The sequence below is a fragment of the Dromiciops gliroides genome, chromosome 5 (assembly GCF_019393635.1).
Source record: "Dromiciops gliroides isolate mDroGli1 chromosome 5, mDroGli1.pri, whole genome shotgun sequence".
Lineage (NCBI taxonomy): Eukaryota > Metazoa > Chordata > Mammalia > Microbiotheria > Microbiotheriidae > Dromiciops > Dromiciops gliroides.
In genome coordinates, this window is record NC_057865.1 from 14,175,191 (window position 1) to 14,189,003 (window position 13,813).

At 40.6% G+C, this 13,813-nt stretch overlaps 1 protein-coding gene across 3 annotated transcripts in view; it reads right to left on the reverse strand.

The window, feature by feature from the left end:
- Positions 1 to 778: 778 nt before the first annotated feature.
- The window catches only part of FAM126A (family with sequence similarity 126 member A), a 102,576-nt gene continuing 89,541 nt past the window's right edge, over positions 779 to 13,813 (reverse strand). For 2 of the 3 annotated variants that reach the window (XM_043968262.1, XM_043968263.1), the window contains one exon: positions 779 to 3,421. In XM_043968262.1, coding sequence (XP_043824197.1) covers positions 2,880 to 3,421 — 542 coding nt within the window. In that variant the 3' untranslated portion in view covers positions 779 to 2,879. Of the gene's footprint in view, positions 3,422 to 4,394; positions 4,691 to 13,813 lie in introns of all 3 variants that reach the window. The other variant, XM_043968264.1, reaches the window with a different exon arrangement.

Sequence of the window (13,813 nt, forward strand, 5' to 3'; positions counted from 1 at the left end):
TCTTGAATCTCCCAGTGGAGAGAGAACTGCTTTACCATCACACCCTCAGGGATCTGCCATGTTGAAGTGGAAGGAGAGAGGCAGGGTGGAGATTCTTGTGGGGAGGGATATTCCTGGAGCCCCTCACAACCAACTTCTCTGCAAGTCCTTCTGGGTAGCAGGGTGAGAGGTCAGAGTATTGGCCAGCATCTCTCTTACTGGCTAAAAAGCATTACTAAGGGTACAAAATTGGAGACATCATCCTGTAACCACACCCCCATGTCAAGGTCACCATTGCCCAGCGTTCACCTTTTATGTCAACTTGCCAACAGTGAAATCTGGGACACTAGCATCCATTACTTTATTGCCACCGTTGTATCATTATATGTTATAGGTTAATGTCAAACAAATGTTATATATATATATATATATATATATATATATGTATGTATGTATGTATGTATATATGTATATATGTGTGTGTGTGTGTGTGTATATATGTTGTTAAGGGCTAAAATTCTAGCTAAACTGTCTAAAATATCTAATGAGTGGTCGCCAATAAATTATAAGCTTTAGCAAGAGTTAGACTTTTAAGCATTTATTAAGGAGAATAAGAATTTGGTAAAGAGAGAGAAAGGCCTAGATTCCTATCTATTAAAGGGAGAGCACATTTCTAGCTCCCTTCTCCGCCAGTGTCCCCAGGAAAGAGAGCGAGACTGAGCGCCAGTCTCTTCCTTCCTCCTCCCACTAGCCCGCATCACTTCCTGACTCCTGGTCTTGCCCTCAAAGACCTTCCCTTCATGGGCAGAACTCTTCTACAGTAAGTCTCCAGCAGGTGGCGTCATTCCAATCGTTACAGTCCCCCCTGTTGTTCCTCAAGAAACAAAATGTTTCCTTGACGGAACAATGTATATAAAATTACTCTAACATTTTCCTATGTTTTACTATCAAATAATTTTCCCATGATATACCATGAGAATAATAGGATGAGAATACTGAGGATTCTAAAGGGAAAGACTTCTAATTGTTAGTCTAGCAATTGATTTGCACTGTTATCCCTAACCCCCAAACAAGGCTTCATGACAGTGTGAAAATACTGACGTCAGGCCCACAATTTGTACCACCTCAATCCTCAACAATTTCTGAGAGGTTGCAGTCTGGGCCACCAACTACCCCAACTCCCTCAATCTACATGAACTTCTCTTATGAGATTCTACCAAAAGTCATAAACTGCTGGAAATGAAGACTAAAGACATGAATTCATTAAGAAGATTAACACTGTGACAACCACGGGAAACCTTTTGTTTTCCCTTTACAGAACAGGAACAGGCAGGGAAGCCCTCGACATCCTGGCCAAGCATTTAAGATGGTGCCCCATGTCCTTGTGGAGATCTTCTTGGCCTTCCTTCAGCACCAGAAGCTTCTCTGGCCTAGGCCCCTTCTGCTCATTAGCTGCTCCACAGGCCAAACGAGCTCACCCCAAGCTTAACACCTGAACCTAAAGAAAACAAATCTCAACACTATCCCCAACTCAGTGGTGTTCAGGACTGAGAGTCTGAGGTCTGTGCTTTGGTATTTACAGATTCACTTGTGACCCAAGTTTTACTAAATCAACACTTGATTGGAGACCTCACACATGTGATCTTCTCTGATTTTTGACCTATGCCTAAGGAGAGATTGTAAACAGAAAGCATCCTAAGTCCCTGTCTGTTTTTCTTTGGATCTAAGGGGAAAAAAGTGGGAGCAAGAAATACAGAAATATCATTTTACTCTTAGTGGGAGGGACTCTGGGGAGTAGTAGGTAAAAAGCTTTAGGGGGGGAAATTGGTTATTTTGGTAATTTTGTTCACATAAATATAAGGACTATTTAAAATATGAACAGTCCATAAAAGGAGTCAGGAGCAAACACAAAGCAACCACTTGTTCCTTTGTTGTGATTTTAAATTTATGGGGCCAAAGCAGGAAAAATGACAATTACCATGTACATGTCTTTTGTTCTTTTACAGTTTGCTCTTTATTTTTTCACAACACTACGCAATTGTCAAACTTTTAACATCTAAACTCCTTTATTTGCATAGAAACAACACTATAGAAGAGTAAAATGGAGTTAGCTTGATATTTAATGTTTTTGTTTGCTTTTTGCTTTTTTGCCGGAATGATCTAAGATTTATAGTGATTTTCCAGCCATCTCCAGAAGGGCCTTCTCCTAACTAAAGTAACAAACTAACTGGAATTTCCAAAGTAGAAGAGCTGGAAAACATGTCCCTCCTTAGCTCCAGGGCCTGCTAACTTAAGGAAAAAGAAGGTTTACCTGTAAGCTCACCCCGAAGCAGAAAACCCAATGAAACAACTGGCAATCAGACAAGCAGTACCCAGGCTCAATGCTGGCTGCTAGCTATTGCTATCACCGCCATTCACCTTCCAGGGTGGCCCCCAGTCCCTAGACTTCTGATCAAACTCTGGTCCCTAGAGAGAGATTTTCCTCAGTGCTGTCCCTGCAGAACAGACTCACTAAAGGGGTGGTCGGATTCCTAAAGTTTCACTACGGCCTCACTTTTATCAACAATAACTAACATCTGTGGAAGCTGTCCCTCTAGACTGAAGGTCCTAATACAACTAACAAGAAGAGTCGGCCTCCCCCGTGATGTGGCCAAAGTGATCAGACAAACTGCCAGAGCTGCACTTCCCTGGGGGCCACTAAGACGCTCCTCAAGCTGGAGGAGCCAGGGAAAAGCCAGACTGCAGGTAACTCATGGTGATCGAGAAACGGCCTGCTAGTCCAGCCAACTTCCAGAATTTACACCAGCTGTGAGTTCTTGTCAAAAACAGAGATGAAGGAAGGGCATGAAAGGACAGGAAACCTCCCAGTTCACTGCTTATGTGGGGCCATGTCTTGGGTGCTAATCGGTCGACAGGGTGATGCTGATGCTGGGAGGTCTCTGCTGACTGGGTGGATGTTGAACTGGTGGCTCGGTTCTCTCAGAGATGTAAATCAGCTTTTCCTCTTGCAGACTGCCAGCAGAAAACCTATTGGCGTCAGTCCCTGTCCCTCCACCGCCTGCAGCACCCGGGCTGACTTGTTCAAAAGATTTGCTGAAGACGGCGGTGGCGGTCCTGGCCAGGCTGTGACTGCCAGGCTTGGGCAGAGACTGGCTGGTGGCCAGAGGGAGCCTCTTCAGAGACAGCAGTTCGAGGTTCTCACTGAGGGCTCTTGGGTTTGGTTTTCGTGCTGAGTGCTCTCGGCCCGATTCGCCAGAGGCTTCTTTTTCTTTTGCTCCGGTTCTGCTTCCTCCGGTCCTTCGGGGATTCTTTCCTAAACTGGTCTTGCTGGTGGTGTTTGATAAGGCAGCCTGGCTAGTGCTAGATGCAGCCCTGGAGTAAAATCCTTCATCAACTTCAGATATTTCCATTAGCTCCTCTTGGCCGGTTAAATCAGTATTACCTAAACAAAGAGACAACAATAAAAAAATTCCATTATCATTCAGTGATTCACATAGGATGATTGATTTGAAAAATCATTTTAGATTTGGGTGTTTTTAGTAAAAATCCCTAAAGCAACAAACAACAGAGCAAATTTCAAAGAATGAATCAAACAAGCACTACTCCACTAACTACATCGTGGAAATGCTCCTGTGATTTAAAGGACAGCAATTAAGGCTGTATTGAACATAAAAGCAAAAAAGGCATGCTGTTATCACACTCCATGGTGTTCTGAGAAAGGTATCTCCTATAATTCATGCGAAAGATTAGAAAAGATTAGAAAAATATCACGAGGAAAACTAGGGGCAAGAACCCTACTAATGCAGAGACTACAATTGCCAAAGCTCCAAAAGACTCAGTCCTTATGCTTTTAGCAAATACTTCAATTAAAGACTGAAGAAATAAAAGTCTCCTCCTCATTTGGGCTTGGCTATGTCACTAGTTTTGTATTTCAAATATGTTTGGACCAAAAAAAATCAGTCATGTTTTGGGCTTTGCTTTGTTTTATTTATTTATTTATGTATTTATGTATGTATGTATGTATTTATTTATTCATTCATTTATTTATTTATTTATTTTTTTTTTTAATTTCCCTCCATTAGTGAAGGTAGATCCTGGAACTACCTAAAGAAGTACTTTGAAATGATATCTGTTATAATTGGAGATAAACAGCCTTCATATCAATGGTGGTGGGTAATATTCTTGAAAACAGAAGGCAGAGAATGATAATTTCCTGGCCATTTTCTGCCCATGTTTTTCCTAACAATGTATGCCAGCTAAAACAGGTCTGACCATTCCAAGGACTGTGAAGATTCAGGGGAAAGGTGCTAGGTCTAATCCATGCATTTTCATGTTTAGTGAATGACATGCAACATGTCTGTGCCTGTGCCAATCCTCTCCAGCATGCAGCAGTGCCCTCGCCACCGGGCGGGTACCTGGGAGGGCAGCTAGAAAGACCTCTGCTAAAGCGGCCCTCTGCTGGGCGGGGTCAGTCCGTCCTCCATCATTCTCCTCACAGACTTTTGCCTCCTGAGCTCTGACAAGCCTTTGCTCTCAGCTCTAGGGTCTGGGGCTGTCTCCTGCACACCCTGTAAGTGCTGGGCATCACTCTCTCCCAGGGCTTTGCTTTTCTCCCCATTCCCGGGTCTCTCTCCGGCCACCTTTGTGACACTAAGCTCAGGTATGACCAGGATGCCCGGGTCAGCAGAGTCATGACTGTTGTCATCTTGCTCTAGAATTGAAGATGATAAGACAAAATGATGGCTGCAAACAAACGACACCAAAATGCACAACGAGAAAAACAAAAGAGACCAAACAGAAGCTGGATGCCTGCAGGCTGATGAACTGAGCCAGGTCTCTAGCTGCATGTCCAACTCGTGATTTTGGCACCATCAAACACAATGGGGGCACGGAGCTAGGACACAGCATCGCACTCTGGCAGATTTTAGACACACAAGCAAAGGATAAGTTCATGTTGAACATGTAGGAAGATTCTTTTTGTAAATCTTTTTTTTTTTTTTTTTTTGGCGGGGCAATGGGGGTTAAGTGACTTGCCCAGAGTCACACAGCTAGTAAGTGTCAAGTGTCTGAGGCCGGATTTGAACTCAGGTCCTCCTAAATCCAGGGCCGGTGCTCTACCACTGTGCCACCTAGCTGCCCCTGGAAGATTCTTTTTAAAAGCCTAAATGGAATTCTGATTGCTTTGAGCCTATCAGGTGGCCATTGGACTGCACTAAACATTTAGAAACAAACTAAGTATACTTTTGTGCTTTATAAAACACACCTTCATGAGCTGCCTTTTCAAACAGAGCCACAGGTGGCAGAAGCAAAGTTAGAAATGGAGGAGACCTTAGAGGTCACCCCATTCAATGCCCTTTCTTTTGATATAGAAGGAACTTGGGCCTCAGAGAGGGTAAGTGACTTTTCTAATGTCACACAGCTAGGAAATGACCTCTCATACAGAACTCTTTCAGATTTCCTATGCAGCCTTCTTAGAAAGGTTCATCATTATCAATTATTACAACTGAATGGTGCTTAAGCCTAGATTGTTGCCTCCCTTCTCAAATTTTCTTATATCCTGTAAAAAACTTTCTATTTATACCCTGTATATAAATTAAGTGCTTTTGAAAAAAAAGACAAAGCATGTTAGAGGGCCTGTTCCCTACTTTAATCTATTTTAATAATCACCGTGAACACATAAGAAGAATGTCAAGCAGGTTTCATACAACAACTGTCAGAGATTCACCAATCGATGGAGCTAAAGTCTACAGATAAGTCTGGTAACAGAATTATCTTGGCTGTCCCAGGTCCAAGTCTTATTCTCTAGCCAGACTTTTTCTCCTTAAAAATCCTCTCTCCAGGGTGCTAGTAAACCTCTCCATCAGCTCCTTCAGCACAAGCCCAGAGCTTCTTTCCTCCAAGCCCCATGTTTTGTAGCACCCCAGGCCTGATGGAGTGTTAGTCACTTTTCTTTAACTTAGGGATTCTAAAGCTGTCTTGACATAAATCTATTTTGTTTCTTTTCCAACACAAATAGGTAATCTTTGCTCTGTAACATAGAGTGTGTTAGGGCCCTATTAGCTGCCTCAGCTGTTCCGTGTTAAGGGCTTCATTGGATTACCTTTGAAAGAGTTGAACTGCTCCTTCTGGGAGCCACCCAGCTGCCTCCTAAGAGTGTGTAAATGAAGCCTGGTGAAGATGAAGGTCCTGCAGACACTCCATAACGATTGATGAGTGACAGGGAGAATATCTACTCACACTGAGGTGGGACTCTCAAGTCCTAGGTACTTTCCACTTAAGCCTATACTGACCAGCATTGCTAGGTCGGGCAATGGCCAGAGCTGTCTAGTGATATTACAAAAGTGGCATATATACCTGCTCACCCCAAATACAAATCCTTAGGTCACTAGGAAATTATCCAAAAATGATCAATTTAATCAACAGCAAAATATAACAGGGAAAATAAATGGAAATGAGATTAGTTAGGACCAAGGCTACATTATGGAAATAATAGCAACATTAAATCATATCATTTAAAATAGAGTTAAGCCTTTACACCATACAAACCATACTGCTTGGGTAGATTTCAACAGGATTGTTCAAGTATTTCTTAAAAAGCATCTAAGTCAGTTTGGTTAAATAGGCTATGAAGCCAAATAAAGTTTCTTTAAGGCACATGAGATGAGTATTATCTACAAATAAATCCCCAAACTGTATTTATTTGTACAAAATGAGTTATGAATGATAATCTGACAATGAGTTTGGAGGTGAAACTGTTCAATTTTTAACAAAAGTTATGGGCAAGGGTATTACCAAATGCCTTAGCTTTGACTACATTCATCTGTGTAGAGATAAAGATCAGAAAAAAGAGACACATTCTTATTAAACTCATAAAATGAAGTTAATTTATGAGTAGAAACATGAGAATTCATATTTTTTTGCAGGAATATCAACCTAACTAAATGACAAATGTACATGGGAAATACTGAAATTGGGGGGCACAAAGTAGGAACTTAGCTTTTTAAAAAATGGTAATGCTTTTAAAAAATATTTTTCAACTTATTTATTTTTAGCATTCTTTTCTTTTTAAATTCTGAGTTCCAAATTTTCTTCCTCCCTCCCACCCCCTATCCCATCCACCGAGAAGGCAAGCAACATGATATCAATAATACATGTGAAATCATGCAAAACATATTTCCCAATATCCAGATTTTTAAAAGTAAGAAAAATAAAGAAAATTGTACTTCGATTTCTACTCAGAGTTCATCAGCTCTCGCTCTGGAGGTGGAGAGCATTTTTCATCATGAGTTCTTTGGAATTGTCTTGGATCATTGTACTGATCAGAGTAGCCAAGTCTTTCATAGTTGATCATCATTACAACATTGCTGTTGCTGTGCACGATGATCTCCTGGTTCTTCTTACTTCACTTTGCATCAGTTCATATGTCTTGCTATGTTTTTCTGAAACCACCTCCCTTGTCATTTCCCACAGCCCAATAGTATTCCATTGTGGCAGCTAGGGTCTGCCACTGTGGCACAGTGGATAGAGCACTGGTCCTGAAGTTGGGAGGACCCAAGTTCAAATCTCACCTTAGACACTTACTAGCTGTGTGACCCTGGGCAAGTCACTTAACCCAATTGCCTTAAAACGTTTGGGGCTATCTCCAGTAGTCCAGATATATATCTTGCCACTGGACCCAGATGTGTGACTTTGCACAGCCCTCCCTCACTTAACTCCAATTCACTGCAGGTCATAACATAGCCCTGATGTCATGGTCCTCTTCAGAAACAAAGGACAACAACAATTCCATCACAATCATATGCCACAACTTGTTCAGCCATTCCCCAGTTGATGAGCTTCCCTTTGATTTCTAATTCTCTGCCACCACAAAAAGTGCTACTATAAATATTTTTGTACATATAGATCCTTTTTCCTTTTTCTCTTTGGCATACAGACCCAGTGGTGGTATTGCTGAGTCAAATGGTATGCATAGTTTTATAACCCTTTGGGCATGGTTCCAAATTGTTTTCCAGAATGGTGGGACCAGTTCACTACTCCACCAACAGTTTATTAGTGTAACTATCTTTCCCTCAACCCCTCCAGCATTTGTCATTTCTGATAGGTGTAAGGTGGTACCTCAGAGTTGTTTTAATTTGCCTTTCTCTAATCAATAGTGATTTAGAACATTTTTTTCATACGACTACAAATAGCTTTGATTTCTTTTGAAAACTGCCTGTTTATATCCTTTGATCATTTTTCAATTGGGGAATGGCTCTTATTTTTATACATTTTACTCGGTTCTATACTCGGTATACATTTGAGAAATGAGGCCTTTATCAAAGAGACTGTGAGGTTTTTTCATATTATGTCATTTTCTATAGTATCTTTTAGGAAAATGTGGTTTCCCCGATCATTCTGTTCAATTAGGTCTATTTTTGCTTTTGCTTTGTCTGATTGCTACCTCTGTCTTTTTTTTCACTTCAGCTGAAGAATAACAGATTCTGCTCTAGTCCTTTATTTTAACTCTGTCAGTGTTTTCTGTTTCTAATGTTTCTTGTAAACAAGGTATTGTTGGATTCTGGTTTCTAATTCATTCTGCTATCTGCTTCCATTTTATGGGTGAGTTCAACTTATTCACATTCACAGTTTTGATTACTGTTTATTTCCCTCCATCCAATTTTCTTCCATTTCTTCTTCTTCTCTATTTATCCTGTCCCTCCTCAATAGTCTATTTTGCCTCTAACCACTGCCTCCCTTAATCTGTCCTCCCTTTCATTATTACTGCCCCGCCCCTTTCTCTTATCCCCTTCCCCTCTTATTTCTCTATTGGGGAAGTTACATTTCTATACACAATTGAGTGTTTGTGTGTATATATCCCTTTTTGAACCAATTCTGATGAGTGAGGTTCAAGTATTGCTCATTACCACCCTGCCCCACTTTCCTCTCCACTGTAAAAGGTCTTCCTTATGTACCTCTTTTATGTGAGAAAATTTACCCCCTTCTACTTTGCCTTTCCCCCTTCTCCCAGTGCTCTTTTTTACCCCTTCATTTTTTTTGGAGATCATTCCAACCTAATTAACTCATACACATGTCTTCTGTCTATGTAAACTCCTTTTAACTGCCTTAATAATGATGATGTTCTTAGGAGTTACGTGTATCATCTTCCCATACAGGAATGTAAACAGTTACACCTTATTGAGACCCTTAAGATTACTCTTTCATGTTTACCTTTTTATGCTTCTCTTGAATCTTGTGTTTGAATGTCAAAATTTCTATTCAGCTCTGGTCTTTTCATCAGGAATGCTTGAAAGTTCTCTATTTCATTAACTATTCATTTTCCCCTGAAGGATTATACTCAGTTTTGCTGCATAGGGTATTCTTGGTTGTAACCCCAACTTCTTTGCCTTTTGGAATATTATATTCCAAGCTCTCTGCTCCTTTAAGGTGGAAGCTATTAAATCTTATGTGATCATGACTGTGGTTCCACAATATTTTAATTATTTCTTTCTGGCTGCTTGAAATGTTCTTCTCTTTGACATGGAAGTTCTGGAATTAGGTTTAATACTCCTAGGAGTTTTCATTTGGGGACCTCTTTCAGGAAATGATAGGTGGATTCTTTACATTTCAATTTTACCCTCTGGATCTAAGATATATGGGCAGTTTTCCTTGATAATTCCTAGAAATATATGTGTAGGATATGCCTATGATCATAGTTTTTAGGTAGTCCAATAATTTTTAAGTCATTTCTCCATTATCTACTTTCCAGGTCAGGTGTTTTTCCAATGGGATATTTCACATTTTCTTGTAATTTTTTCATTCTTTTGGCTTTGTTTTATTGTTTTTGATGTTTCATGATGTCATTAGCTTCCAGTTGCTCAATTCTAATTTTTAAGGAATTATTTTCTTCAGTGAGATTTTGTATCTCCTTTTGCCCATTCTTTGTTCTTTCTAAAGAATTCTTTTCTTCACTTAATTTACATTTCTTTTATCATTAGACCAATTCTGTTTTTTAAGATGTTATTTTCTTTAATGTTTTGTGCCAAACTGTTAATTTTCTTTTCATAATTTTCTTGCATCACTCTTTTCTCCTCCCCCTCCAATTTTTCCTCTACCACTCTTTTTTTTTGGTGAGGCAATTGGGGTTAAGTGACGTGCCCAGGGTCACACAGCTAGTACTTGTTAAGTGTCTGAGGCCGGATTTGAACTCAGGTCCTCCTGACTCCAGGGCCGGTGCTCTATCCTCCTCTACCACTCTTATCTTTTTCTTTAATGCTTCAGGAATTCTTATTGGGCTTGAGTCCAATTAGCATTTTTCTTTGAGGCTTTGTTTGTTTTCTTTGAGGCTGTTTTCACATTGTTGTCTTCTGAGTTTATGTCTTACTTTTCCTTTTTATGATCAAATTATTTTGTTGTTTGTTCTTTTTTCAGCTTATTTATTTTTTGACTCTGAAATATATGTTAAAGTTGAGCTCTGCTCACCTTGGGGTGTCCCAAGCTTCAGGATTTTTCATGCTGCTGTTTTCAGAGTTAGTTTGAGGGCCTACAAGTTTTTGGTGCTTCCAAGGTGGTGTATCACTGCTCTCCTCGTCTAGAGTCTGGTCTTTACCCAGGAAGGGTCCCTTGTCCCCTGCAGCCACAAATGCTAGTGCTCTCTTTGCCTTGGAACTATGAACAGTGCCCTGGCTCTCTTGTGACCAACCTCTTCAGTGCTCCTCACTGCTCTGGAACTACAACTCAGAACTGAGAAAGTGCAACAGAGTTGCCAATCAGTTCCAGTAAAGGGTCCCCTGTAATCTCTTTCTGACCAGTTATCTAACCCTCTTGTCATCTCTTGACTGAGATCTCTCAAAACTGCTATAGCTGCTCTTGTTACCATGTGTGTGGGCTCTGAATAGGCTTCTGCTCTGGTTTCATAAACTTCTCCTGATGACCTCCTAAGTTTTCTTAGGCCAGAAAAATGTTTCACTCGGACCTTTCATTGGCTCTACCACTCCAAAATTTGATTTGAGGTATTATTTTAAAGTTGTTTGAGAGAGTTCATCTGGGTTGCCTTTGGCTCTACACTCCCTCCCAAATATGCATTTAATAAATACTTGTTGAGTTGAATTGGGAAAAATATATTTCTTCAAGGAAAAGAGGCATTGGTCTTCACTATGAAAAGGGAACAGAAATAGATCCAAGGATACTAATATCAATGCTTTTTGTTGTAGCAAAGAACTGGAGACAAAGTAAGTTCCCGTCAGTTGAGGAATAGCTAAAGAGTCAGTCAACAAGCATTTATTAAACACCTACTGTGTGCCAGGACATGTGCTAAGTGCTAGGGATACAAAGAGAGGTGAAGTCCCTGCCCTCAAGGAATTCACAGACTAATGGGTGAGACAACAAGCAAACAGAAGTACAAGCCAGCTACACACAGGGTAAACAGGAAGTGATCAACAAAGAAGGGTACTAGAATTAAGAGGAGTTGGGGAAAGTTTCCTGTAGAATAAATTGTGGCATCTGAATGGCACACAGAAAACACTTAAGTGTTCGCTAATATGTCATTTTGCAGCTTAAGAAATGGTGAAATTGATAAGACTCAGAAACATGGAAAGACTGGCTTGACTTGTGGGAACTAATACAGAGCAGAATAAGCAGAACCAGACAACAAATAAGCACTGACCACCCAGAGAACAGGAAGGAAAATTACTTTGATCACAACAGTGAGCCATCCTGACTTCCAAAGAATGACAAGTTGGCAGAGAGGTAGAGAGGGGAGGGGTTAGGGGTGTAGCATGAGACATACATTTTCAGACATGGCCAACGTGTTGATTTATTTTGCTTGACTATATTTGTTACAATGGAAGGCTTCTACTTGGTGGGGGGTAATGGGAGATGATGGGTTAGTGGGTAGTGAGAGCCCTGGAAGGTTTTCTCAGGAAGGTAAGCTACCTGAGCATATCTGTGCCTTAGCACAATGAATTGGGTAGTGAGCAGTGTGTCTGGGGTGCTTTAGGCTAGAGACCTGAGGCTAGGGACACCAGTTGTGAATCTGGTCCAATAATGAAGGCAAGAGGGTGATGTGATGAAATAATGGGATTTAGCAGATACTCAAAGACCCACCTGGAGATTAATCTAGACTGATTGAATCAAGTGAGAGTGATTGACTGCTGATTAAGCCTACTTCAAGTTAACTGGATTGTAATCACACCTGGCTAGCCCTTAAGAAGGTATTGTTCTCAGAAGCTAGACTGTGAACTCAACTTGAGAACACCTTCAAAGCCAATGCATTTGGATGACGCCAACCAATCAGCTTGAAGCAGTGTGTAAGGACCACCTCTGTTCCAGACCTATAAAAAGCTTCCGCAATCAGCTTGCTAGAGAGTTCCTGATTAAAGCAGGCTCCTGGAGGAGGACTTGAGGAAGAACCCAACCAGGCTGGAACTCTAGGCTAGGTAGGACTTTTTTTTTTCTTAACTTTCTGAACTCCTTGTGAATATCTGTATGCTTTAATAAATGTTTAATGCCCAAAGACTGGTGCTGAAGTTTCTAATTTAAGGCGATCACACAATCTAGATTTTAAACATCACAGTGAATTGAGGGGCTGAACAAGAGTAATGGAAGGAGGAACAAAGAGTTAGGACAATCTAGAAGAGCTGCTACAGGGAGAAAATTGGCAGGATTTGTCTACTTGACTGGATGGTGGGGGGCTGAGGTAGGGGGAAAAAAAAGAACCAAAGGTAACTTGGGTTTTCAACCTAGGAGACCAGAAGGATGGTTTTTCATGAACATAAATAGGCAAATAAAGAGGTGGGACAGATTCTGGGGGAAATGTCAAAATCATTTGACATATGTTGAGTTTGAGATTTTAACAGGAGACCTAAGCAGATGTGTCTAGCCAGGTAAGTGGATATATGGAAAAATGGAAACTTGTTCTTGAGAAAGCTTGAGAGGCTGACGCTTCTGGTTTAAGTGAGAGGTGGAAAATCGATAGTCTTAAGCTAGAGGTTCTCAAAGTGTGGTCCAGGGACCCCTAGAGGTCCCTGAGATTCTTTAGGGAGGTCTGTGAAGTTAAAACTATTTTCATAATGATACCAAGGCATTTTAATTTCTAATATGCGAAATACTGATAGATATAACCAACCACAGAAACAAAAGTTCTTTGGGGAGGGAGTCTTCAATAATTGTTGAAAGTAAAGAGGTCCTGAAGCCAAAAAGTTTGAAAACAGCTGGTCTAAGCCATGAGAACGGATGAAATCACTAAGGGCAGATAGAACAGAAAGAGGAAGGCAAAGGGACAGAACTCTTGAGGAAATAACCCACATTTGGATGCTATGGGAGAAAAGAGAAAATAATGAAGGAAACATGGGATAGGAAGAAAACCAGTTATTTGAGAATAATTAGCTTATTTTTTTAAAAGTAATAATAGGTTCCTGCCTCTGTTTCATTAGTTCAATAAGCATAAATGTTCATTTGCTGACTAAGAGCAGATGGGTCTTTTGAGATTTTAGGTAATAGCTTAATTTGATGATTCTTTTTTCATATGCTGAAATGCTAATGTAGCATCCATAATCACATTATCTTAAAAAACCATGTTCCTAACAATCACGCTGCTATGTACACATCACTTTCTTTTTGGAGTGATGCCTTGATTCCTGATCTCTTTAGTTTTCCACTCTCATGCTGTGAAAACACTACATTGAGAGAAGGAAACTGAGGCAGTATGGGGATGTGAAGGAATGATAACACCAGCTTTCAGGGAGGCTCCGGTGATTCTGCAGGTGATTCTGCAGGATGCCCGGGAGCTGCTGCTGTCTGGCCCTGAGTTACTCAGCATGAATCCCACCATACCTTGGAGACTGAATGTGTTCTGACC